At 34.2% G+C, this 25,393-nt stretch overlaps 1 protein-coding gene across 1 annotated transcript in view; it reads right to left on the reverse strand.

Annotated features, from left to right (window-relative positions):
- Positions 1 to 17,857, reverse strand: part of LOC143255725 (venom factor-like) — a 117,016-nt gene extending 99,159 nt beyond the window's left edge. The window contains 2 exon segments of the mRNA XM_076511860.1: positions 1,730 to 1,890; positions 17,401 to 17,857. Of these exon segments, the coding sequence (XP_076367975.1) occupies positions 1,730 to 1,890; positions 17,401 to 17,465 (226 nt within the window). The 5' untranslated portion in view covers positions 17,466 to 17,857.
- Positions 17,858 to 25,393: the final 7,536 nt, after the last annotated feature.

The raw sequence follows: 25,393 nt of genomic DNA on the forward strand, positions 1-25,393 counted from the left end.
TGATATAATGTATCTTTTTATATTTATATGGGGGTAAAATGTATAATACTCAAAAGTTAACTGATGATGACCGAAGAAGGTCAAAACATTGTTCACTCCTCTACGTAAAATATTTTCTCAACCCAAACAAGCTGTTTTTGCATATATATATAGGGATTAGTAGGGCTTAATGGGCAGTGTTCAGCTGACAGTTCACAAAGTATCAGAATCAAGATAAGTAGTTCACTATTTAAAAAAAACTCACTCTTAAATCTATGGATACTCTAACAGAAAACCTTACAATATGTTGATTGACAATAGGATTATAATTATCATTGTTTGGTCCAATATGGCAATAAAAGATAGAAAATTACCCGCAAACAGCAAAATCATAGAGTTTCAGCACAAGGAAGGTTGAAGTTAAACATAACAATAGAATGTTTCCCTACATAACATGTTATTTGTGCAACTGACATCAAAGAAAACTGTGTATTTGAAACAGACTTCATGAAGAAACATGAATGTGAGGTTAGACTTACTTCAAACAGTATCACAGTTGTAACTAATAACAGTTATTATACCACCAAGAAGTAAGGTACTCATACCATGACTTACTAGGAACAACTTTATGTCAAATATTTCAACTTGTCACAAAGAATTATTTGATAGAAAAACTCTTACAATCCTGAAGAATAAGGATACCATCATTAGACCAATGATAATAAACTATGAAATTTAATTAAATTGTAATAGAACTGTACTAGTCACCTTAGATACAGGATTTAGGAAGTTTGATATCAAATCTCCATGTAAAGCAGTCTTACCTCTTTGCCTATAGGAGCTGGAAAGGTGTTACAACTGGTCAGTTCCACAGATGACTAGTTTGCTTATAGAACACCAAAATATATTCTCCATTAGACCTCATTGGTTAGAATAGACAAATAAAGTACTGCAAATACAGCTGCAGTTACCTCAGTCAGCCAGATGTCTCTAAGCTGCAAAACAGCTTGAGATTCTTAAAGAACTAAGATATCATGAAAGAATGAGGAATAAGAAAATCCAAGTATTTGTCTTTGTTTTTGTCCTTGTAATGAAGAATAATAAATCACAAAGGTTATGTGTGAACTAATGGAAGATAAATGAAGTAAAAAGAAAGGATATCTACCTTCTGCCAAACATTTACTCTACCTCAGATGCTTTATATGGATTTAAATGGTTTTCAACATCAGATATGAAAAGTAGACAATATCAAGTACAACCAGCCCTATTTTTAAAGATATGTCAAGTTGCTAGAATCAAAGACCAGAATAACACAGTTGGTTCATCCTCTTCTGATGTAATGTTGAGATACACAATCGTAGATGTTCAAATCAGTTAGCCAGTTATGTTGATATACATCAGAATGAGAATCAAGTTTCTACACTCCTAACTATGAATTGTCAAATTATGACACATAAAGCTACATGCAACCAAGCAGCATCGCTGATGTTTGGAGAGAACTTTATAATATGTCTTGGTATAATTATGAGTTTTTTTCATATCTTTTTTTCCAGTTCATGCATGCTCATTTTTCATATATTTCATCAGCTCCACAAAGATAAATACAGAAGTACCTAGTACATATTTAATAACTTTTACATAATAAGGTACTTAAAATGAAAGTTTAAAGCTAAAATGTCTACCACATACAAAAGTTGGTATTATAAACTGTGATGTTCATACTCAAATAATGATTTAAAATTAAACATACTTGGCTCAGCACGTCCAACTGTTCTGGAGAAGGTCTTAGTTTTTCCAGGATGATCCTGAAGGTACACTTCAACAGTCTCTGCTTTATTTCCTTCTAAAAGTACCGAGACAGTTTCTTGTTCACCTATTCGCAATGTGTTCGGCGAAGCAACAAAGATGTTTCTGCAAAAGAAAAAGAAAAAAAAACTTAGCAGAAATTGTATTTTCTTACTGACATGGTGCACAGTGGATACAATGTCAGTCCACTCATTCTTATATAGTCAGGCTAACTATACACAAAATTAATTTTCCATACACCTTTAGTAATAAAATTACAAAAAAAACACAATGAACATATTTGTAAGCCTGTAAAACTCTGTAGTCTTCTAGATTAACTTTCTGAGCAGGCCTGCAACATACAGTATCAAATATAATAATTTTCAAACTTATAATTCATATCAAATGTTATGGTTGAATGTGTTTATGCTATGGCAACAAAAACTGGCACTAAGGACTGTTCATCCTTAAATATTTGTTAAAGAAAAGCCGAACCAGAAACATATTTGGGTAAGAAGATCTAGCTGTAGTATTCCAAATTTCAAAATAGATGAAGCACAGTAACCACAAACGTTATGATCTCCCTGCATTAAAAATGTATTTCTTACAGGTACTTATTTCAGCTCAATACATAGCTATTCTCATTCAGTGCTTCCCTCTATTTGAACAAATGTTTTGGAATACCACAATCCTTTCATTCCCACGCACTCCACAATTTGCATGGTTTACTTGATTCTTGTATGCAAATTATCATGCAAAAACCCCACCACCAACAGTAGTGCCACACACCAACATGACTCCTCTTTGTTATTACACCTAACTATTATTTAAAGTTTAGGCAGATTGACAGGGGGGTGAAAAAGTGTAAGTGCAAGCAGAAGAATCTGTCAAAAATACATTTTTTTTTGAAGGAAGATAATAACTTCTTACAAGGTATCTTACTTCTGCTCACATACACAACCATAATCCCACATTGAATAGGTGAAAAGATTGGTGGAATAGAAAAAGTAGAGGCACTCGAAGGACAGTAATAAAAGGACTATATGTTGGAGATAGCAGCATTTTTGTACCAAGTATACTCTTTGCCAAAATGAGGAAACTGTTTGACAGGTTCAGGCAGAAAATTATGAAAAGCAAATCCCAGTGGGAAAGAAAATGAATGGGCAGTGATCCTAACCACAATATATTATAATGTCAAACATCCTGATTAACAGAATATGGGTATAAAATAAGGGACATTCCCTGTGGTATAGAATAGCTATGGCATAACAGACTGGACAAGGCAAGTCAACTGCAATCAAAATTTGTCCACCAGGAATTTACATCCATGCAATGCAAAGACAAGTATCATATCACTGGTAAGTTGAATATAATCCCAAACTTGACTGCCAAGAATCAACATTCATGCAGGGTAGGAACAAGGATCATGCTGTCTTCACCTCACGTTCAGACAACCAGAGGGAGAAGTCCCACCACCATTCTGTAAACAAGGTAAATATGAGCAGAAAAAATAACATATACACATATATCACTCAAATCAAACAGACCAGAACTACATCCAATGCAGTAACATTCTTGACACAGATATAGATGGGTAGCACAAAAGGAAGGTGCAGAACAACCAAGTTCACCCATCATGACCCACAACACATGTGCAGTGCACTGAAGGCAAATTGAGTGATGGACCAGGGACATCTTGAACAAATATGTGAGGACTTATGTCAATTGGTTCAGTTCTAAATCCAAAACTCAGCTGCCAAGAACCAACATTCATATGAAAGTAGAATGAGGGATTCCAAATGAATGACACACAGGAGAACATTTGGTGATCATTTCAGTTCTAAATCCAAAATTCAACTGTTGGAAACCTACTTTCAAGTTAGGTGTCATAGAGGGATACAAATCATTATGACAGTTTACTTTAAAGACAAACTCATGCTTAGATAGGGCATTCATTTCAACTATATCTCACCATCTACATCAGCAGACACCACTGTACTCTCAACTGAACAAAGCGTTTATTGTTTATATTGTATATCTCACTCAGGACAACACCTCTGTGACCCACCACTCTAGCAGATTGAAACTAGAAAGTGGTACGAATTTGCTAACTCTACTGAAATAAATGGAGAGAAGAACAAACACAGTAGACAGTCTAAAGGAACGCGTACATCCGAGACAGTACAGTGGGTGACCACAAAACTCCTATTTTGTAAAGCAGACCAAATCCAATTTGTTCAGTCTAAGGAATAACATGGATGAGCAGTAATCCCCTTCTGCTTTACCCATGGGTTAATACAGGCTGGAACAGGTGTATTTATGAAACACATATATCACAAGGAATAACCTATGAGTAATCTTGTGGAATACCCCATCTATAGTTTATGTGATTGCAATGAAGAGTGTGTATTTTTTAGCCATGGAAATTATGAAAATGAAGTCAACATGGCCTTAAAGTGGAGGTTTTAGCAACATTTTATATGACTTAAGTATACCTGGACAGGCACTTCTTGTCTCAGAGTGAAATCCTGGTCAAAACATGGGACAGGCCATGAAAAATAATATCTGTTCAAAAAGAAACTCACCCAGTTACAGTCTTACCATAAAGCTATGGATGGCAACAGATGAAAGACTGTACCCTGACAACAAAGAAACAGCTATCCCAAGTAGACAATGAGAGATGAACATATGACTTGTAGTCCCACTGCTCAACAGACAAAGTACCACCAACAAACAATGGCATCAGGATGCAGGTAAAAGGTAAGGTTCCTGACCAGGGTGAAGACACCAGGAATTGATTACAAGAAGAAGGAAACAAGGAACAAAAGGCCAACTGAATCACAAGCCAAACACTATGGGTAAAAGAGGAAGGAAAAAAAAATCATGAATAGAGAAGTAATGTAAGGGAATTAAACTGCAGGAAATGGAATCAATGAAAAAAAACCTTGAAAGCAATGAAGCAACCCATGCATGTACTGAATAGAGAAGGATATCTGGATCCAACCAAGGATAAAGGTAGAAGATGGTAAGAAACAAAAAATACCAAAAGTAGGTTCCAAAGTGTAGTTTAGTAGAATCAATTCATAACAAGAAGAACATAATGAGCTAAAACAGCTAAGAAAAATAAATTTGTGACAGCCAGGAAAGATCAATCAGAATGACATGCATGATCAAAACCACCTTGGGAATAACAATGATGAAATGAGAGGGAGAAAAAAAATTTTATAAACTGGATCTAATCTTGTCCGAATGTTCCAACAGCCAGAGCAAATGGATGATGAACAAAACATGAAAAACAAGAGAGGTAATTTAGAGTTGAGAAAGGAGTCAAAAGCTACACAACAAAAAATCTGGACTCTTCCAAGAATAAACTGAAAATATGTGAAACACACTAGACTTCTCTTACTAACTACATTTATTCCATAGTTAACCAATAAGTAAATTGGACAGGTAATAACTGAAAACATCATTGCCTGCTCCATGTGATAGCTACAAAATTGTCACAGATATAAAAATTAATGATAAATAAAACTATCCCATGAAACAGTAGAGATTTTCTTTAATCAAATCCTTTTACAGACAGAAAGTGTAATATACATTTTGTGGCCACAAAATTGTTAAAGTTTTCTGAAGGTCTAAGTTTGGAACAGATTAACCTGCTCTTAAGGTCATGTTGTAAATTAAGACTCAGGTGTTACATTTTGGTAGACTGTACACTCAAAGAGCTTATCTAATCTTTGATTGGATTATATTCTATTTACATTATGTTGCTTTACCTTATACTTTGCAACTTTCTCATTAAACAGATATTTCCAGTTTTCTGAATAGTTAACTGCAGAGAAAATGTATATTGTGGTGCAATTTTGGTGTTTTCAGGTCTGATTGGTTTCAACTGTTGAGGAGAAAGTTTCACCTGAGATTTCAGAGAGCCAATACTTGCTGTGAAAGTCCTATTATCTTAACATTTCCATGTCTAAAGATTATGTATATTCTTTTTGTTTATCCTTAATTAAAGTTAATTCCCATTCTTTATGTTGTTTAAATAGTTTAAAGTTCATCATTTTGATCCAAACAGCATTGTTTGTTGCACTGGCTTCAGTACCATGGTTTTAATTTTCATTTGACAAATCACACCACTTTTTACCATATATGAAATTCACAAACCTCCAGTACCACAGGGGAAAAAAGTATCTGCATACTAGGTTTAACTTACACATTGCCACAAAAGTAACATCTACAGTTGAATTAACACATGATTTAAGCTGAATTTACTATGTTGCAAATTAAAACTCTAAAAAAAGTCAAAATAGTATGCACATTATAAATATATATTACAGGAAAGTAATATATGTGGTATCTAAATACCATAACACCACTTTTATGTAATTTGGCTTGTATTCAGGCAGTCTTCTATTTATATTAATGATTTTGAGGTAGGAAGAAAAAACTGAAACTAAATGGAGGATCCCTTTTCAAGTTTCAAGAAATCCTATTTTGATGGAGTGAGACGTTATTTGGCCTTTGTAGTTGGACTGAAGAGTTGAGAGGGGATTTTGAACACATGTGGGAAGCATTTAGGTAAAAATTAATATGCATGCCTACAAAACATATATATTCCCCACAGGAAAAAAGGAAGGACACAGAACAAGCCAATGTGATGTAGTGAATGTTTAAGAAATCACATTAGGAATAAATTCATGAAATTTAAACTTACTGAAATTAATAAGGGCACTTTGAGAACTATATGAAATCAAGAAAGTTGGTTAAAAAGGAAGTTAAAAGGGCAAAAACTGTATATGAAAGGTGGTTGACTGAGAGAATTAAATCACACAATAAGGAATTTTTTAGGTATATGATGGGTAAGCAAAATGTCAGAATGGAGAGTGAGTCTCTTAAAAACAACTCTTACAGTTTTTATGAAGGAAAATACAAGTATCATGCCTAAACTGAGCATTTAACATATGAGGAAAATGTTAATGTCAAAGATATTATTTTAAGTTCTGAAATTGTAAGAGAAAAGTTAGGAAATATAAAAGCTGATAAGTCCTCTGGATCAGAAAACTTATCCTAGCTTCAAGGCTTTATTTATGAAGCACTAGCTAATAATTCCTATAGGTCTATAGTGAAAAGAGTGTTAGAAGATTGGAAGCTGGCAGTTCTTGGTCCAATATTTAAAGGAAGTGATAAACATTGTCAAAGCAATTATAGGATGGTTAATCTTACACCTGTAGTTGAAAAATTTTGGAAAGTGTGAATTAAAATGCACTGCAGAGCCACTTAAAGCAATTTGATTTACTATAAATGAGCCAGCATGATTTCACTATAGAAGATTTTTAAAACAAATCTTCTGACATTTTTTTAGGATGATAGCACAAAAGTTGATGAAGGCAACACTGTGGATTTGGTTTACTTTGAATTTCAGAGAGCATTTTATAAGGTGCTTCACATAAAGTTTGTTACAAAATTAAATCTGTAGATGTGGTACAAATATAATTAAACTGAAGAGATAATTAACTGAATAGTTGAAAGCAGAAAGTAATAATAAATTGAGACAAATTTGATTAGATCACTGTTACAAGTGATGTGTCTCACAGCTCTGTGCTGTTTGTGATTCATATTAATGATGTTGACTCTGAAATGACTTAAAAAGTTTGAAGTTTACAGATGGCATTAAGATTTTTGGAGTAGCTAACTATTTCAAAAATGCTGCAAACTTAGTGAGATTTACATCATTTGATGCATTGAGTAAGTACATGACAAATGATGTTTAACTATCCAAAATGTAAAGTGATGCATGAAGGTTTTCATAATTCAAATCATTCTTACTATTTAAATGGGAGTACATCGAATACTGTGGTTGAAGAAAAAGACCTTGGTTTCATAATAAAACTCACTTAAGTCATCTAAACAGTGTATTGTAGCTAGCAATAGGGTTAAAACCATTTGGGGTATCACCTATAGATACACAGAATATCAGACATCAGATGTCAATATTTCACTGTACAAATCACCAGTAATGAATTGTTAAAAAAGGTTTAGAGAAAAGCCACTAGAATGATGCCTAGGATGGTGAAATTGTCCTATGAGAAGAAATTAAAATCTCCAAACTTCTTTTCTCTAGAGAGGAGAAGAGTCAGAGGGAATTTTAATTTATATTAAAGTGTGTCTAAACATTAAAGTCCTCACATAATAAGACTCACTCAACCTCTTGATATTATCACTGTAGATTTACAAGTTTCATAAAATTAGTCATGAACAATAAGAGAAAATAAAATAAATTTATTGATGTAACTTAAGTTCAATATTTTAAAAACACTATTTGCAATTAAACACAAACTGACTAAATCATGAATTACAACCCACGTTCTATTGGATACTATTGTCACCCAACGGCATAATTCGCATGTCACAGAAATAATAAATGACCTCCAATGAGATTATGGCAAGCGGTCTTAACTATGATCCAAATAGACAATTAAACAGGCAACGCAACACATAACAATTGAAACCCCTTTTTAAAGGAGGAAATTCAAAATTATTCCGTTAAACAAAAGTTCATGCAAGAAACTTTTAAATGCAAACGAATGCAAAACACATACAGACTAGTAACATAAAATAAAAGTGTTTATATGAGTTTTGTATTTTTGTAGTTAAACGCAAAGCCACATAATGGACTATATGTGTTGTGCCAACCGTGGGTATCGAAACCCAGTATCTAGCGTTGTAAGTCTGCAGATATGCCGCTATGCTACTGAGGGGCGAAATGAAAAGGAGGATCATCATTTACTGGGCATACCAAAGGTCAGTTGCGCTTTGTTCACTACTTTAGAGTTGTAATTTCGTAAAATTTCTGCTAGCCCCAAACATAAAAGTAAAAGTATTTAACACTATGCAAAAGGAAGTATGTATCAATCATAAAGAACATACTCTTGGTTGAAAACTCTCCTAATACAAGGTACTAAAACCACTATATACGTTGCAACAATATAATAATAATAACTCACTGTCAAAAGTAGCAAGTGAAAAATTCACATAAACCGATTGCTTAATGATTTTTATTGTTTGACGTGTTGTTTTGGAGCGTTTGGTGCAAACAATAAAATCCGTTTCACTTAACGATAATTAAAAAAACAACAAAAAACATTTTATTTCTTCGACAACAACTATTATCGTTTAGCTTAACTAATTTTGAGTGGTTAGCCTAAGTTCACATTAGACGATAACAAAACACTAACTTATTTGCTGTTTTTTTCTAACTTCGTGTACTTTTTTGTTCTTCTAGTATTTCTTTGTAACACAATATCGATATGCATACAAATTAGGTAACAGACAACAGACTAATGAACTTGCTATCCCAATAATCAACCCACCACTGTAAGAGATTCGAAATTCAATAATCATTTTTCCATCATACATTACTAGAAAGTTCTAGTCATCAACCACGAACTCACTACGTCATATGACAACTCATTCTGGTCAGCCAACAATAAAAGAAATGTCTAAAGTAAAGAGTATAGCCTAAAACACTGTCCCTTTAGACCCTGGATTGGGGAGTTTCTTAAATAATCCTATTACACAAATAAACAATATCAAGTCAAACTTGATCTATTACAATTATCATTAAAGTGACTTTTGATATTTAAAAACATAAATATTCATAAATATAGATACTAAAGTCTCCAACTTCTCAATTAAATGTGTAAAACAAAGTATAAATATGCTACTGATTAACAATGGTCTTGGAATAAGTGTAAATATGTCATTTGTCATAGACAGTTGTAAAGCAGGTGTAATTACTGGAGTTGAATCTGTCTTTCCAGTGACATAATTATTGTATTCTGTAGAATACTGATATCCCTCTAACCTTCACTTGCAAAACACATCATCATATCAATATTTTTGTGGCTCAAGGTATTTTTATGATGATATTCAAGTTGGTCTTAAAATAACAACAGTTAAGTTTTCTCCACGACAAAGGTTCTGTCTGATCTATAATACATCACACGTTAAGTGTGATAGTGATCTGATTGTCTAATAGAAGGTAGTATCACGTCAGTAAAAAACATCTGCCTACCACACTTATCTTTTGACATTAATAAGAGTTCAACCTTTTATGGGAGTTGAGAACACTAGCTGCTAAGGTATGTTTTCGCAGGGCAACTGCAGTCAGTTTCCTCTGTAAAAGGACTTTTTATATGACATCTTTAAGGTCAGCTGATCTGCAAGGTTACAATATCAGCAATCCTGAGAGGACCAGATGGTGATTGGAAAGAGTGTGAGCACTGAAACATTTACTGAGATATTGAAGAACATTCAGTTCTCAATAGATGATTTATCAAAGAGTGTACTAGCATTCTCTGTGTAAGGACAGCATAGACGCCCATATTTAAGCAGTACAAAACTCATCTGGAATTTTTCTGAATCTGTCTTTCCAGTAACATAATTGTTGTATTAGTTGCCATGATGATATAACTCGAATAGTCGCTCTATCTCCAGTGTATATACCACTTTTCAATTATCCAGAGCGTTCGGAAAATCAAAAAAGAAGCAAATAGCCAAAACAGACTTTAATTATTTTTGTTCCTCATCATCTTTCATCAACAGGCTTAGCGTCTATTAAGTTATAGCAGGACCTATAATATTATCATCATTTGATAGAACAAAACAGTTTTCACGAATATTTAACTACACAGTTTATTATTTTATATGCAAAAATTTATAAAGATTTATAATACACTCTATAACTTCATAATCCACACATGCCTTCTTATAAAAAAAGTAAGCAAACAAATATTATGAAACTAAATGAAAAAGGTATATGGCTGATTTCTGAATTTGAAAACAAAACAAAACAAAATAAAGATGAAAGTAGACGTATCACATGATCCGGCTAATGATAACATTAACTTTTTATGCATCCCTACATTATGGCTTCCTCACTGATAAAATAAATGGAAGCGGAATTTTCATTCATAAAATGTTATTCTGTTATAAGGTAGTCATAAAAACAGTATACTAAAGCTAACTAAAGGAAATGTGTGACGATGAAAACTAAGACTCTACTCAAACATCAAGCTGTCGATAAACAAAGGGTGAAAGCCAAGAATGTAGGGATTTTATTTTCTATTGAAAGTCGAGACGGTTTAGTGTACTAAGTGATCATTACCTGGATTAAGTGATATGCCTACTTAAATCTACTTCGTTTGGTTCCATTTTATCAATATATAAAACTCAACATGAAGACAAGAAAGGACGAAAACAGGTTAAGGTCAGGTGGTTAAGGCACTCGATTCGTAATGAGAGGGTCGCGGGTTCGAATCCCCGTCACACCAAACATGCTCGCCCTTTTAGCCGTGGGGGCGTTATAATGTAACGATCAATCCCATTATTCATTGGAAAAAGAGTAGCCCAAGAGCTGGCGGTGGGTGTTGATGACTAGCTGCCTTCCCTCTAGCCTTACACTGCTAAATTAGGGACGACTAGTACAGATAGTCCTAGAGCAGCTTTGTGCGAAATTAAAAAAACAAACAAACAATAATGAGGAGGAAAAGAAATTCGGATTTTTAGTCTTCCAAATCCCTAAACTTGTCGCTGACCACCAGGCTAGAATTTATTTCTAATTACAAAATAGTATGATTGCATATATACATTACATATTTTGAAACACAAGTTTATCATGATTACGTTTCTTAATTTTACAGCGTGAACAGTGGCGTAACTACAAAATATGCCCTTTCCCCTATAAAAAGTAATTGTGCCCTTTACATTTATTTCCCAATAACTGTATTTTCTTCCCCTTGTCGGAAATAATGAAGTTTGTAAGGCCCTTTGATCCTCTCCTCTTGCAATCAAGTGCAGGCCCATATTTACACCAATAAATATCTGTATTCCATAAAAAAAAAGTATCTTAATATCATTTCTAACGTTAATAACGTTAGTCGTAATTCGTAAAGTCTAATGAACTAAAAACCTTATTTCTCTCAGTCAGCATTATGAAATTAGAAAACTAGTTATTAATTTAAAATTGACTATCACTGAAATTCCAAGGTTGTAGGAAAAAGTAAAGACTGTTAATGTCACATACTATGGCACACATCTAAGACTGAAACAACTGTGTGTTTTTGTTTTGTTTTCAATTTTGCGCAACACCACTCTGTGGTAGCCATTCATAATTTTAAAGTGAAAAATTAGAGGTAAGCCAGCTCCTAGGCTACTCTTAAGCAAGGAATAGTGGGTTTTACTATGACATTAGAACGCTCCAGCATATTAAGTGACAAGTTTCGATCTCGTAACCCACAGATTACGAGGCAGGTGCCCTAATCATCAGACCATAACTTGCCAAGGGTTACATAATATATACAAGATACATGCGGCCGCTACTATGTTTAGTGTAGAATTTCATACTGGGATATGTACAGCCATTTTTATAATTGATTTAGGAAATTCTAAATGCAATTGTTTTGAAATGGAAGTCAGTTTATATTTATTGGTGATAACATTAAAAAAATTAAACTAAAATCAAATAAAGTTACTAATTAGAACAGGTATTTTGAGCCATTGTTTGTTTGTTTGTTTTTGAATTTCGCGCAAAGCTACTCGAGGACTATCTGCGCTAGCCGTCCCTAATTTAGCAGTGGAAGACTAGAGGAAAGGCAGCTAGTCATCACCACCCACCGCCAAATCTTGGGCTAGTTTTTTACCAATTAATGATGGGATTGACCGTGCATTACAATGCACCCACGGCTAAAAAAGCGAGCATGGTTGGTGCGATCGCGATTCGAACTTGCGACCCTCAGATTACGAGTCGAACGCTTTGACCCACCTGGCCATGCCAGGCATTTTGAGCAAGCAAAGTTTATTTCACAAATGTATTTGTGATACAAATAAACTGTAATTGCGCCATATTCACGAAACAAGGAAAATGTGAATATTTAGGTAAATGATGAGATTGTGACAATAAAGAACTATTAAAAATGTTTCAATTAATAATTTAGTTTATTATCCTAAAATTAAAAATGAGCTCTTAAAAATTCGCGCGTACACAATCTCCCTGGGAGTCGTTTTGTTTTAAATGCCTCAAAATATTAATGCTGTCGATCGGAATTTCGAAATTTTTGAACATAAAAGCCTATTTCGTTCCAGTTTGGAGGCCCAGCATGGCCAAGCCTGTTAAGGCGTGCAACTCGTACTTTGAGGGTCGCGGGTTCGCATCCCCGTAGCGCCAAACATGCTCGCCCTTTCAGGCGTAGGGGCGTTATAATATTACGGTCAGTCCCACTATTCGTTGGTAAAAGAGTAGCCCAAGAGTTGGCGGTGGGTGGGTAATGACTAGCTGGCTTCCCTCTAGTCTTACACTGCTAAATTAGGGACGGCTAGCACAGATAGCCCTTGAGTAGCTTTGTGCAAAATTAAAAAAGAAACAAAAATAAATCGTTCCAGTTTCAAAACTGTAAAAGGACAGTACGCGGGAGAGCTGCAAAGGGGGAGTAAATTCGAACTAGGAGGAATGTTAACCTAAGAAACACTAAGGTATAAACTTTTCCAACGTTTAAGAATGCCATAATCATTCTGTTATTGATTATACAGGTAAAAAATATACAAGTACTTACTTATTCAATATTATATCACATCTAAATACAAGATTAAACATTACAAAACTGCGATTTTTATAATGAAAAACAACAACGTTTTATTCTTTCGGATGATACCTACGTATGCTGATATACCTATGTTATTTGTATACTGTGGATCACTCGTTTCCTAGCTCCTTATTGTAATAGATTCATATAAGAGCTTCGCAACAGACAAAGATTTCAGCCAAAGAAAAAAGAACAAAAAACAAATAAACAATCCATGTGTCGGATTATCAATCAATGATTACTGATATGAAAAAGGGCTCCAAATAAATGTCAGATTTATGTTACTTAACATAAAACCAGTATTCATGTATGTGTGGTTGTGTTTAACTCTTAAAATAGCCTGCGAGAAAATAACGAATTTATGGAAAATGTGGGCGACAGAACAATGCAACAAATTCCTGTATTCAATTTAGAACAAAAAGAATGTACAGCCATAAAAAGTACGAGTTCGATAAAAGACAATTTTTGTCACGTTAAGTTTTGTCTTTTGATTTTTGGAAATAGATTTGTTCGTTTTGAATTTCGCGCAAACCTACATCAGGGTTATCTGCGCTAACCATCCTTGATTTAGCACATTGTCTGGGCCAGCTGACAAGTTCTGATATTGAATGAAAAACCCCTTAGGCAATTACTTATGAAAGGCAAAAGATAGAAATTAGGACGCTCCAATACATTCAATGACAAATTTCTGTCTCGTATCTTGCATTTCGGGCTTTTAACCACTACTTAACTCTTTGTGGATGAATCTTCACTAAATCGTTATGGTCTTCTAAGTGTTTTATTAGTTAATTACGCTTTGAAGTTATGCAATCAAGCATAATATATTTGAGGAATCAAACTGAAAGACGCACAGTTTCATATCTATCTGTAATAATACTAGAAGGAAGGCAGCTCGTCGTCGTTATCACCCACCGCCAACTCTTGGGCTACTCTTTTGCCAACAAATAGTGGGATTGACCGTACATTTAACGTCCCAACAGCTGAAAGGGCGAGCATGTTTGGTGCGACGGGGATTCGAACTCGCAAACCTCGGACTACTAGTCGAACTCCTTAACCACTTGGCCATGTCGGGCCGCATGTTTGTTATGATATGGATTCGAACCTGCAACACATAGATTGCGAGTCGAGCACCCTAACCATCTGGCAATGCCAGGCCACAAAATGCACTTATCCAGATAGAACAGTTCTATTGCTGTTTGTTCATAACGATTTTAGTGACAGGTATACAAGTGACCCTAAATGTGTGAACACACCGTGAAACCTTATACGTGTTGTGAGTGTTACTGTAATAAGCCTACAACCAAGTCTATAAAAGTTATTATGAAAGTAAAAATATTAATTCAATTTTAAATTTATACCGTTTCTGAATTAAGTTATTTTCTATATCTTAGGAGTTGTTAATCTAACTGATTTTACTATTAATTACTCTATAAATACGCCTTGTTCCCTTTGTCACTCTTTTGAGAACACTTTCACACTCCTTTTTAGTAATGCTCAACAACTGATATCACCGCTTAGCAACAAAACTATTATGGAATGTTATACAGTAATTTCTGATATTATAATGTTTTTTACTATAATGGAATGTTATATAGTGACTTTTTAACTATTTTTGGGATGTTACACAGTAGTTTTAACCGCACATTTCATAGCCAATTGAAATAAGAAAATCCGAAATCAAGCTTGATTAATAAAGACGCAAGAAGCGAGTTGAAGCAGTCAAACGTCAGTAAATTCGTTTGTGAACCAATCATAATTTCACAATTTAATTGTTTCTGAATTAAGCTATTTTCTGTCATATTACTAACGTTTTAAATAAAAAAACAAACATTTTTAATCAACGGATACTCTTAATTAAGAAATCGACAAATATTTTTTCCAGTTTTGTTGTCTTTACATTTTATTTTATACTTCTATCCTTTTATACCTTAACAACAATATCAGGTTATACTTGTACATGCATATAAAACAGCATGAAAAACATTGTTGGTTCGTTGTGTTACCAAAATACACTATCTTTTCTACATATTACAAGTTGTTAATCTGATTTTTACCGATAATTAATCTGCGAATACGCCACAAATTCGTTTTATAAATGATTTTAATTTTGATTCTCATAAAGAAATTTATCAACGTTTGACTGCTTCGATTACACATTTCCTTCTCTTTGGTACTGAAGCTTGATTTCGCAAAATTTATTTATTTCAGTTAGCTATGAAGAGTGAAGTTAGAGGATACTATGGGGTGGGGTTGGTAGTATTTGTCCCGTAATTTGTTTTACGGGCTATGCGCTAGTTTGTCAATAATGCTCGGCCACGGAGATGTTGAGTTTAGAGGATTGGCCAGACCATGTTCTCTGGCACAAAAAAATAAATTGTTCTTGTTGAGAGAGGTACTGTACTTAACCACTTAAGCCTAATTAACCTTTTCTTGGACATTTTTTATTGGCCTAACCCGCATAAACTGTGAAGAAAATAGACTTATAGAATTAAGGAACCAGATCCAGTATTACGCAACACATGTGGTCACTACCATGTTTTGTGTATAGTTTTGGGACTGGGATATGTGATTTGGAAAGTAATGCAATTTCGGACACTCTGATGAGTTCAAAACCCTTTTCAGAAATGCATGGGTAATACTTAACTTTCAGTGCTGATGGGATGGTACAGGCCCCAACAAATAATGAAATTGCACGGCCCAAAATGAGGATCCAGTCTGTTTCTGGTACCGAAAAGCTTTGTTTGGGAATTGTCCTACCAAACGTGTCTCCTTGACTCGCAACTGGATGTTTATAAGAGTGAGATACAACCACAAAAGCCGAATTGCAACTCTTAAGTTATTTAAGTGAAGTTCGGATTATAAACTTAGCAGATTGGAAGGAATGACAATTAGTATTTCCAACCGGAAAGGCAGAAGGATTAATTGACCAGATAGATATCCATGAGGTTCACGCATAGCCATCCAGAAGGAAAGTAACCAGTCAACACTTCAGTAGCATATTGCGGCTCAAATCTTGGACCTTCTGGAACGCTATCACTAGACCATGGTGTATGGAATGGAACCTGAACTTAATGTCTTTTGTTGTTTATATTTTCAAGACAGCTAGTAAGGGTATTAACATTTTAATTAAAATAAAGTACAGAACAACGTTTCGACTTTCTTAGTTGATCTTCAAGTTTGTTGTTGTTGAAATATATTAAAGAATTTTATATATAAAGTTATTATGAGTCCAAAATATAAGTGAATGACTTCAAAACATGTTTGCTTTACCATGCTAAAGGATTTTGATAACGAATTTTGAAATATTTGTTAAGAACTTTAAAAGCAAATATTTGTAATACTGTTAAACCAAAAAATGGTAACATTTCATTTTATTCTGCCACATTCATTTGTTCAAAACTAATATTTTAGACAGAAAATGTTAATCGTAATTAATTATAAACTTAAAAATTAATATCCTGCTAATGAAGACAACAGGTCATGAATAAATGTAATAACTAGTTAATGAAAAGATTATTGAAAAGTGGTAGTGGATTATGGAGTAAAAAGTGCTTTAAATAAACAGTCATGATTCTAACCCAATAAAAAATTATAACAGTTGAGTAATTTTTTGTGATTAGTCAAATTAATATATGCTTCAAAATACTCTTGTGTACATTAAACTTACATAGAAGAAAATTTAAGAACCGAAAGAAATGAAATTAAAAAGTACAGAAGATATAAATAACGCAAACACAAACTAAGATTTCGAAGAATATCATTAAATACATGCTCATTTTTTAAACCAATGGAACGAAGTAAAAGTACTATTTAATATACATTGGGTTAAAATAATAAACTAAGCTTCGAAGGTTCACAAATTATAGATTTACGGCGTACAACCAAGTAAGGCTTAATGTATTTAAATCTTAATACAATACCAAATTAGTATAAAAATTCATAATTTACGGTATAACACTGTATTTTTAATATTTGATTATAAAATTTAAAGACTCACGCTGCTTCTATCCGTATACACAAGAAAATGACTGTCAGCGTAAACAGTAATATTCGACTTTCCATTTCGGAATGATATCGATTGAACTCACAACATTTAACCTACCAGATAACTTAAGAAACTGAACTAAAATCAAATGATTTACAGAAAATAGATAAGTACCGCCTGGCAACAAAATATAGAAGCCTTTCCGTTAAATATAATTTCTGGCAACCTTCCGCGTTGATTCGGGAAGATCTAATTGGTTAAAATATTTTGTGTGTGTGGGGGGGAGGTGTTTTTTTGTTTTGTTTTTTTTTTTTGGTTAAAGTACATCACACGTAGTTGCCTCTCAGTATAATTCTATCAACGCCCGAATTGGGGAAGTACGTTGAAAGCTCAAGCATCCACAGTACATGTGAATATCTTGGAATTTCTTAGAGACATCAGATATATTACATGAAACTTGAAAAAAAAACGATACATTTCCTGGAAATGTACATATTGATATGACATAAATATAAAAATACAACGAAAATGCTGTATTCGCAGTAATTATAGATAAAAGCACACTTATACGTTTGTTTTTGGAATTTCGCTCTAAGCTATTCGAGGGCTATCTGTGCTAGCCGTCCCTAATTTAGCAGTGTAAGACTAGAGGGAAGGCAGCTAGTCATCACCACCCACCGCCAACTCTCGGGCTACTCTTTTCATCACCACCCACCGCCAACTCTCGGGCTACTCTTTTACCAACGAAAAGTGGGATTGACCGTCACATTATAACGCCACCACGGCTGGGAGGGCGAGCATGTTTAGCGCGACTCGGGCGCGAACCCGCGACCCTCAGATTACGAAGCGCACGCCTTAACGCGCTAGGCCATGCCAGGCCCCACTTATACGTATGTACTGTTAATGTATTAACCTTTGTTATAAATTAGCAAAGTGACGCCATGATAATACATAACTCATTCCAAAATAAAGAAGCTTTCATTTTTGGAAAGGTAATAAAGTTTGATAAGTTAAAATAAAGCATGCAAAATATATCAAATGAATAGGACATTAAAAACGCATTTCAAGAGTTTTGTTTGCGGATAAACCAAGTAATGTTTTTCAAAACATAATATAGTTAAATAAATATATATTCCAAATAGACAGGTTGTGATTTGGATGTTGAAGACATAACACTCGAAAGTCAGTATGTTTGTTGGCATACATTTTTTATTTCGCAAGTGTGTAAAATTATCTAGCTGGTTAACAAAAACAGGAACACATATCCAGGAAAATATTTATATAACAGCAAATGAAGAGAGAAGAAAGTTTTTCCTGTCTTCTGCAGACAGTTGTTTGGAAAATATCCTGGCCTCACCTATCTTTCCGTCCAAAAGACATTACTAAAAGTAAATGTAAATAGTTGTTCTAATCAAAAAATAACACAAAGAAATTGTAATCTCATTTCCATTATTTTATCAAAATATATAACAAAGAAAGTCACTTTTTAAATGCAAGTCCAAGATCAAAAATTTTATTTCATGATAAAAGTAATTTCTTTATATATTATCTTCACATATTTTGGTACTTCCAAGGCAAGAAATAATTTTTATATCTTGGATGTTTTTAAAATTTAGTCTCAAGGAGATTTGGGACTATCAAGTTTACTTAGACAGTTAAAAAATTATAAGAACATGTAAATTGTCGTTGAAAAGGAAATATTAATAATTATTATTACGTAGTTGTTTCCTGTAAATTTTCACATGCAATTGACTATTTGTGGATTATACTCTATTGTATAATCAAAAATCAAAATTATACTGAATGGAAATACATAGCATGTTTGTCTCCTCATTATTGTGTTACAATTGACTTGGCCCGGCATGGCTAAGCGTGTTAAAGCGTTCGACTCGTAATCCGAAATTGCTATCTCATTTTTGCAGTGTCAGATAACAAGACACTTTAAACTTAAAACTACTTTCAGTTAAAAAACACCAACACGACACTGTTTTCCACATACACGACTGGATTTCCCTCTGTCAACAGGCGTCTTACTTTAGTAAATAATTAAGGCTAAATGTTATGCTAACACGTGGACCAACGCACAGAGTCATATTTCTCCAGTATCTGATTAGCTCAGTGATCAGGGCCCCCACGCAGCCAGTTACAAAGGCTGCCCCAAATACACCCAAATACGTAACAGATTCCTTTTCAAAACCACGAACATCAATAATCAAACCCACGGCTACCAAAACAACACCAAACAACCTTTACTACCAACTCCAACCGACTCGCAAATCAAACACGCTCAACCTCAACCAACACGTACTTACGCGGACGTAACACGCCCAAAAACAACACAAGCATTTAACCCAACAGATTTCACCACAAACTTGCTAGCAATGCTGATAGAATTGAGTGATCTCCCCTCATTCGAATCGAGGCACGAGTCACTCAAGGCTGTTTGCAGCCTTGCAAGTCACTATTTTAACCTCCCTCACCTGAAACCACACCATCTTTCACTCAAAATTCACGCGAGGGAAATAAAACAACACAATGATACAACACATTAAAATCTTACACATCAACTGCCAAGGAAATCTTAAAGACAAAAGGATAGAAATATACAACATAAACAAACATATAAACGCCAACATAATCATCATTTCAGAAACACTTTGCACAGAGAAACAAAATACCACAATCCCCGGATTCATCTCACACAACATACCTCACTCAGAAAACAACAGAGGTATAATAACTTACTTTAGTACAAAAATATCGCATCTAATCTCGATAGAAGATTCATTTAAATCTGACATTAATGAGACCATTTTTGTAATATACACTTTAACAACCAGCTAACTATTCCGATTCTAGCCATATATTGCTCACCAACCAAAAATATCGACATTAACTTCCTTCAAAAATGTGTTAATCGTAAACCCAAACCAATTATTATTGGAGACTTTAATTCACCGCACACAGAATTAAGGGGGTAACAGAGACACACGCAGAGGATCCTGCATAAAAAATTTTATTTCTAGCAATAAAATGCACTTAATTAATGACAATACACCTACACACTTCTCAGCCGCTAACGGCTCATATGATGTACTCGATTTCATCATCGCTCCCAAGGACATGGTTAATAGAATATCTAACTTTAAAGTGCATGATGAAATCACCAGTGACCACTTCCCCATGTCATGTATGATTCATCCACGCCACCCGGCTGTGGCGTACGTGACTCCTTCCGCATACACCTACACTGAAACAGACTGGCTCACCTTTAATGCCTCTCTGGACTCATACCTACCCCACCCAATCGAACATGTAAACAACAAAACAGAACTAGACAAATATGTTGATCAAATTACAGAAGCCATAAAGAAAGCCACAAGAAACACAATTCCTAAATCAAAAAGAAAACAATCACTTATTCAATGGACTCTAACACCAGAAATTCACGCACTAATAATCAAACGCAGACAATTACGACGAATACACTACATCACACGTGATCCACACATTAAAACAGAAATCAATAGAACAAATACAAAAATTAAACAAGAAATTAAAAAAGTCAGAGAAAACAATTGGCATAACTTCTGCAAGAACTTAGAAAAAACCAAGAAAAATCCAAAAGAATTCTGGAAAAAATTCAAGAGTATTGCGTCAGACAAAAACACAAATCACATGTTACAACACATCACACACAACAATAAAATCGCAAGGACGGACGAAGAGAAAGCTGACTTATTAGCTGACTATTACAAATCCGCTTTTAGCGATTTAAACTCAGTAGATTTCGACACACAACACCAACACCATGTCAACAACTACATAAATGCAAACCAAGCTTCATTCTCACCAGGATTTCCCGGAGAGACACTAGAAGCATACTCAAATTCAATCAATAGAAAAATAACCATAACCGAACTAAAGATTAATATCAAAACTTGAAGAACACTTCCCCGGACATGACCAAATACCAAATATTATTCTCAAAAAAGTTCCACTCTCCTACTACAACACCTCACAAACATCATGAACATTTCATTAGCGACAGGGTATTACCCTGACACGTGGAAAAAAGCCATCATAACAACGATCCCCAAGAAACAAACTAACAGAACAAATCCAGATAATTTCCGCCCCATCAGTCTGTTAAGCTGGCCTTGGCACAGAGTCATATTTCTCCAGTATCTGATTAGCTGGCTTGTATGAGGCAAGAAGGTTAAACTTTAAAATAAATGTTATGAGTTGAACTATAATATTTTATACTTTACTATGATGAGAGTGGTCGAAGAATTTGCAAGTACTAACCCTTTATTACTGCATTTTTGTTCTTTTTTTTCGTAAAATATTTTAAAAGCTAGTGAATAAACATTCATGTCCAAACGTTTGTCCCATCAAAAATTCGACTAGAAAACAATTACGAAAAGAATATATTTGATTTTCGTTTTATAATTTTTTTTCATTCTAGTTGCTTTAATATTTACTGATTCCCAGTAACATAAAAAAAAACAAAAAACGTTTATCTATGCGTGTTAGGAAAACTTTAAGTCAATGAGCTATAAATGAAATAACATACTTTCTAATATTTTGCAGTTTAATATTTAATATTTTGACGCTGGGTCAAGACCAACCCCATATTCACTAGAGCCTTCCAAAATGTAAATATAAAGAATTATATTCAAATTACTGCCTTCGATTTTTTATAGCATATATAATGCATTTTAATACTTTTCCAAGATGCATTTAAAATCAAATGATTGTTATAAATGTAAGACTTAATTTTCCTTTTTCAAATTACCGTATTTCCCGGCGTCGAAGACGAACCCCTATTTTGATTAGTTAAATTAAAGAACAAAAACAAACATAAGAATAAAGTCGCAGCACCTCCACCAATCTTATCAAGATGTTTCGTGGACTGTTTAGAGACTTACGGTACACAAGTCCTCTTGCTCACTTCTCGTTTTTTGTATGTATAATTTGAAAGTATATCTTATATTACCACTGGAATATATGCATTATTAATAGTAATAACGTCATTCTAAGCCTTGGGAATTAAAAAGAGTGTCGGTATTACAGCACCATATGCACGGTAACCTGTTCTTGTTTGTTTATTTGTTATTTAGTACTAAGTGACTTATACTTTTCATTCTGGGTCATATAGAAGGGCTTGTATTACTGTATAGTACCGAAACGCTTCCTCTAAGCTTATGTTTGAATTTCACACAAAGCTACATGAGGGCTATCTGCGCTAGCCGTTCCTAATTTATTAGTGTAAGACTAGAGGGAAGGCGGCTAGTCATCACCACTCACTGCAAACTCTTGGGTTTCTCTTTTATCAACGAATAGTGGGATTGACTGTAACATTATGACGCCCGCAGGCTGAAAGGGCTAGCATGTTTTGTGTGACAGGGATTTGAACTAGCAACCATCGAATTACGAGTCGACTGCCTAAATCACATGGTTATACCGAGCCATTTAGGTTTAGGCCTATAAGTAACACAACCTTCGGCCTGGAAGTTGCAGGGTAAATTTTTGACTTATTTTCGGAAAAAATAGTCTTCGACGTTGGAAAATACGGCAGTTTTAATATTCGCAAAATAAAAAATGATACTACAAATTGAATGTTCAAAAACTAAGTGATATATCTATAATGACTAAATAGCAAGTTTTATAATGCACCTAGACTCCAAATTGCGATTATTTTTTATTTTTGTTGTAACGATTGTTTGTTTGTTTTGAATTTCGCGCAAAGTTACACGAGGACTATCTGCACTACCCGTCTCTAATTTAGCAGTGTAAGACTAAGGGGAAGGCAGCTAGTCATCACCACCCACCGCCAACATTTGGGCTACTCTTTTACCAACGTATAGTGGAATTGACCGTCACCATTATAACGCCCCTACGGCTGAAAGGGCGAGCATGTTTGGTGGGACAGGGATTCGAACGACCCTCAAATTACGAGTCGAGTGCCTTAACCACCTGGCCATGCCGGGCCTTGTAGTAACGAACACGATCACGGAATAGCATTCTGGAAAAAGGCAGCTAGTCAATAACACACACACCACCAATTCGTGTACTAATAATGTATTGCCGAATAGTGTAATTTGATCATCCTTACAATGTACCGTCGGCACCAAACTGCAAAGCGCTATTTATTATTTACGTAATGAAATTCGAACATTGGAGTGTTTATTGATAGGCCGAAACGCTAACTATTGCTTCATGCTTTATTGTTGCTCATTAAACACATAAAGGCTTCAATTCTGTAGCTGAAAGGTCTTACCTTCTTGGTGATCGCCTAACCAAACCATGAAATCTGTTTTATTGGTTCTTTAATTAAACAATGCTACTTCTAGGTAGCGTACCCATTAACCATTTATAGCTTAACAACCTATATTTCAAAAGTTTTTATGTGTGTGCAACAGAAGCATATTTAAGCAAGAAATTTAAATAAAACATTTAAAAATTCTTCAACGAAAGAACTTGCAAAAACTATTACAATCATTACTCATACAACCCATTATTCTGTGGACCCAGCATCGACTGGTCGCTTTATTAAAATTATGTTTATTTGTATGTGCACTAAAGTCTATCAGGTGATTAATAGAATCCAACAAATATAAAGATTTAGTCTTATCAAAATTAATTTACTATATAGTGGGTAAGGAATAGGAACCTTCCAATTTTAGAAAATGTTTGTCTATCAGTCGCTGTTTAAAGAAATATTTCACCAGAAATCCACACTGCTAATCAAAAAAGAAAGAAAAGGAAATCATATTTGAAACCGCTAACCAAGCACTGCGTCTAAATACTAGAAGACGTCAGACTGTTAATGTTGATTGATTTTATCAACATGTTCTCTCTCAATCACTCGATAGAAACTAAAACTGCGTCACATAAGGGACTAATAACGTTTTAATCGGTACTGTCGTAATGTCAGTAAAACCTACGCATGCCATAAATAACGGGAAGAATTAGTACCCTATAGGCTACAACAAAGCATGGCACGAGTTTCAAACCCAAGAAACACAAATATTTGTTGCTCTTAATTTTGGTTTTGTCTACTGTTCAAACAGAACACTTTTGGAGACCCTGCGCAAGTGTGTTTAGTGTTAACATCTTTCGAGGAAAAAAAATAAGTCCAGAAACCTCTTTATTGTAAATTTTGTTTGATTGGACCTCTAGGTTTTTATCCTGCACATTTAAATATATAACTATCCGTCACATTTCCATCTAATTAAAAAAGTAGAAATGGTAACTAGTTTTTTTTATAGTCTAATGTATAATATGTGTAAAATTTGTGTAATCAATATCATATTCATTAGGATCCAGGAGAGCACACAATAAATACAACATATACATACCAATGAATAATCGCCAACATGTTTCAGGTCCTTTACTAAATGATGAACGAAAGTGTCTGTCAAAAATATTCTCGAACCTAGTATAAATTTTAAAATAATCTCAAACGTATTTTATGTAACATAATTTTAGTGTATCAACGTTGAAAACAAAACATTAGTTCACAAATATTTACGCTAAAATCAGGGGTTCGATTCCCTTCGGTGGACTCAGCTGACAGCTCGATTTGGCTTTGCTATAAGAAAACACAAATATTTATCATCATTCTCGTGTTTTATTCTGCATTACGAATCCCCTTCCCCCATTGCTGCTTTAACTCGTACACTACACTAGGCTATAATGCATACTGATATGAAGTAACCTTACCGATTTACAAAGTTCCTAGAAAACGTAGCCAACTTGTTTGTTCATTTCTTTTTGAATTTCGCGCAAAGTTTTAATGGAAAGAAAGTCCGTCGTTAATTTTAGAATTTATGGTCTTATTACACTAACCAAGAGGCCACAATCGACATGATTAACAAGTTAAATACCACACTAAGCAGTACCCAAGTGAAATCACATTGGTAATAGATTCAAATATATTTGTGATTGGAAGAGTATACAACTCTTAATTATGACTACGAGAAACCCACTTGAAGTAAAA

Source organism: Tachypleus tridentatus, chromosome 7, assembly GCF_004210375.1.
Source record: "Tachypleus tridentatus isolate NWPU-2018 chromosome 7, ASM421037v1, whole genome shotgun sequence".
NCBI classification, from domain to species: Eukaryota; Metazoa; Arthropoda; class Merostomata; order Xiphosura; family Limulidae; genus Tachypleus; species Tachypleus tridentatus.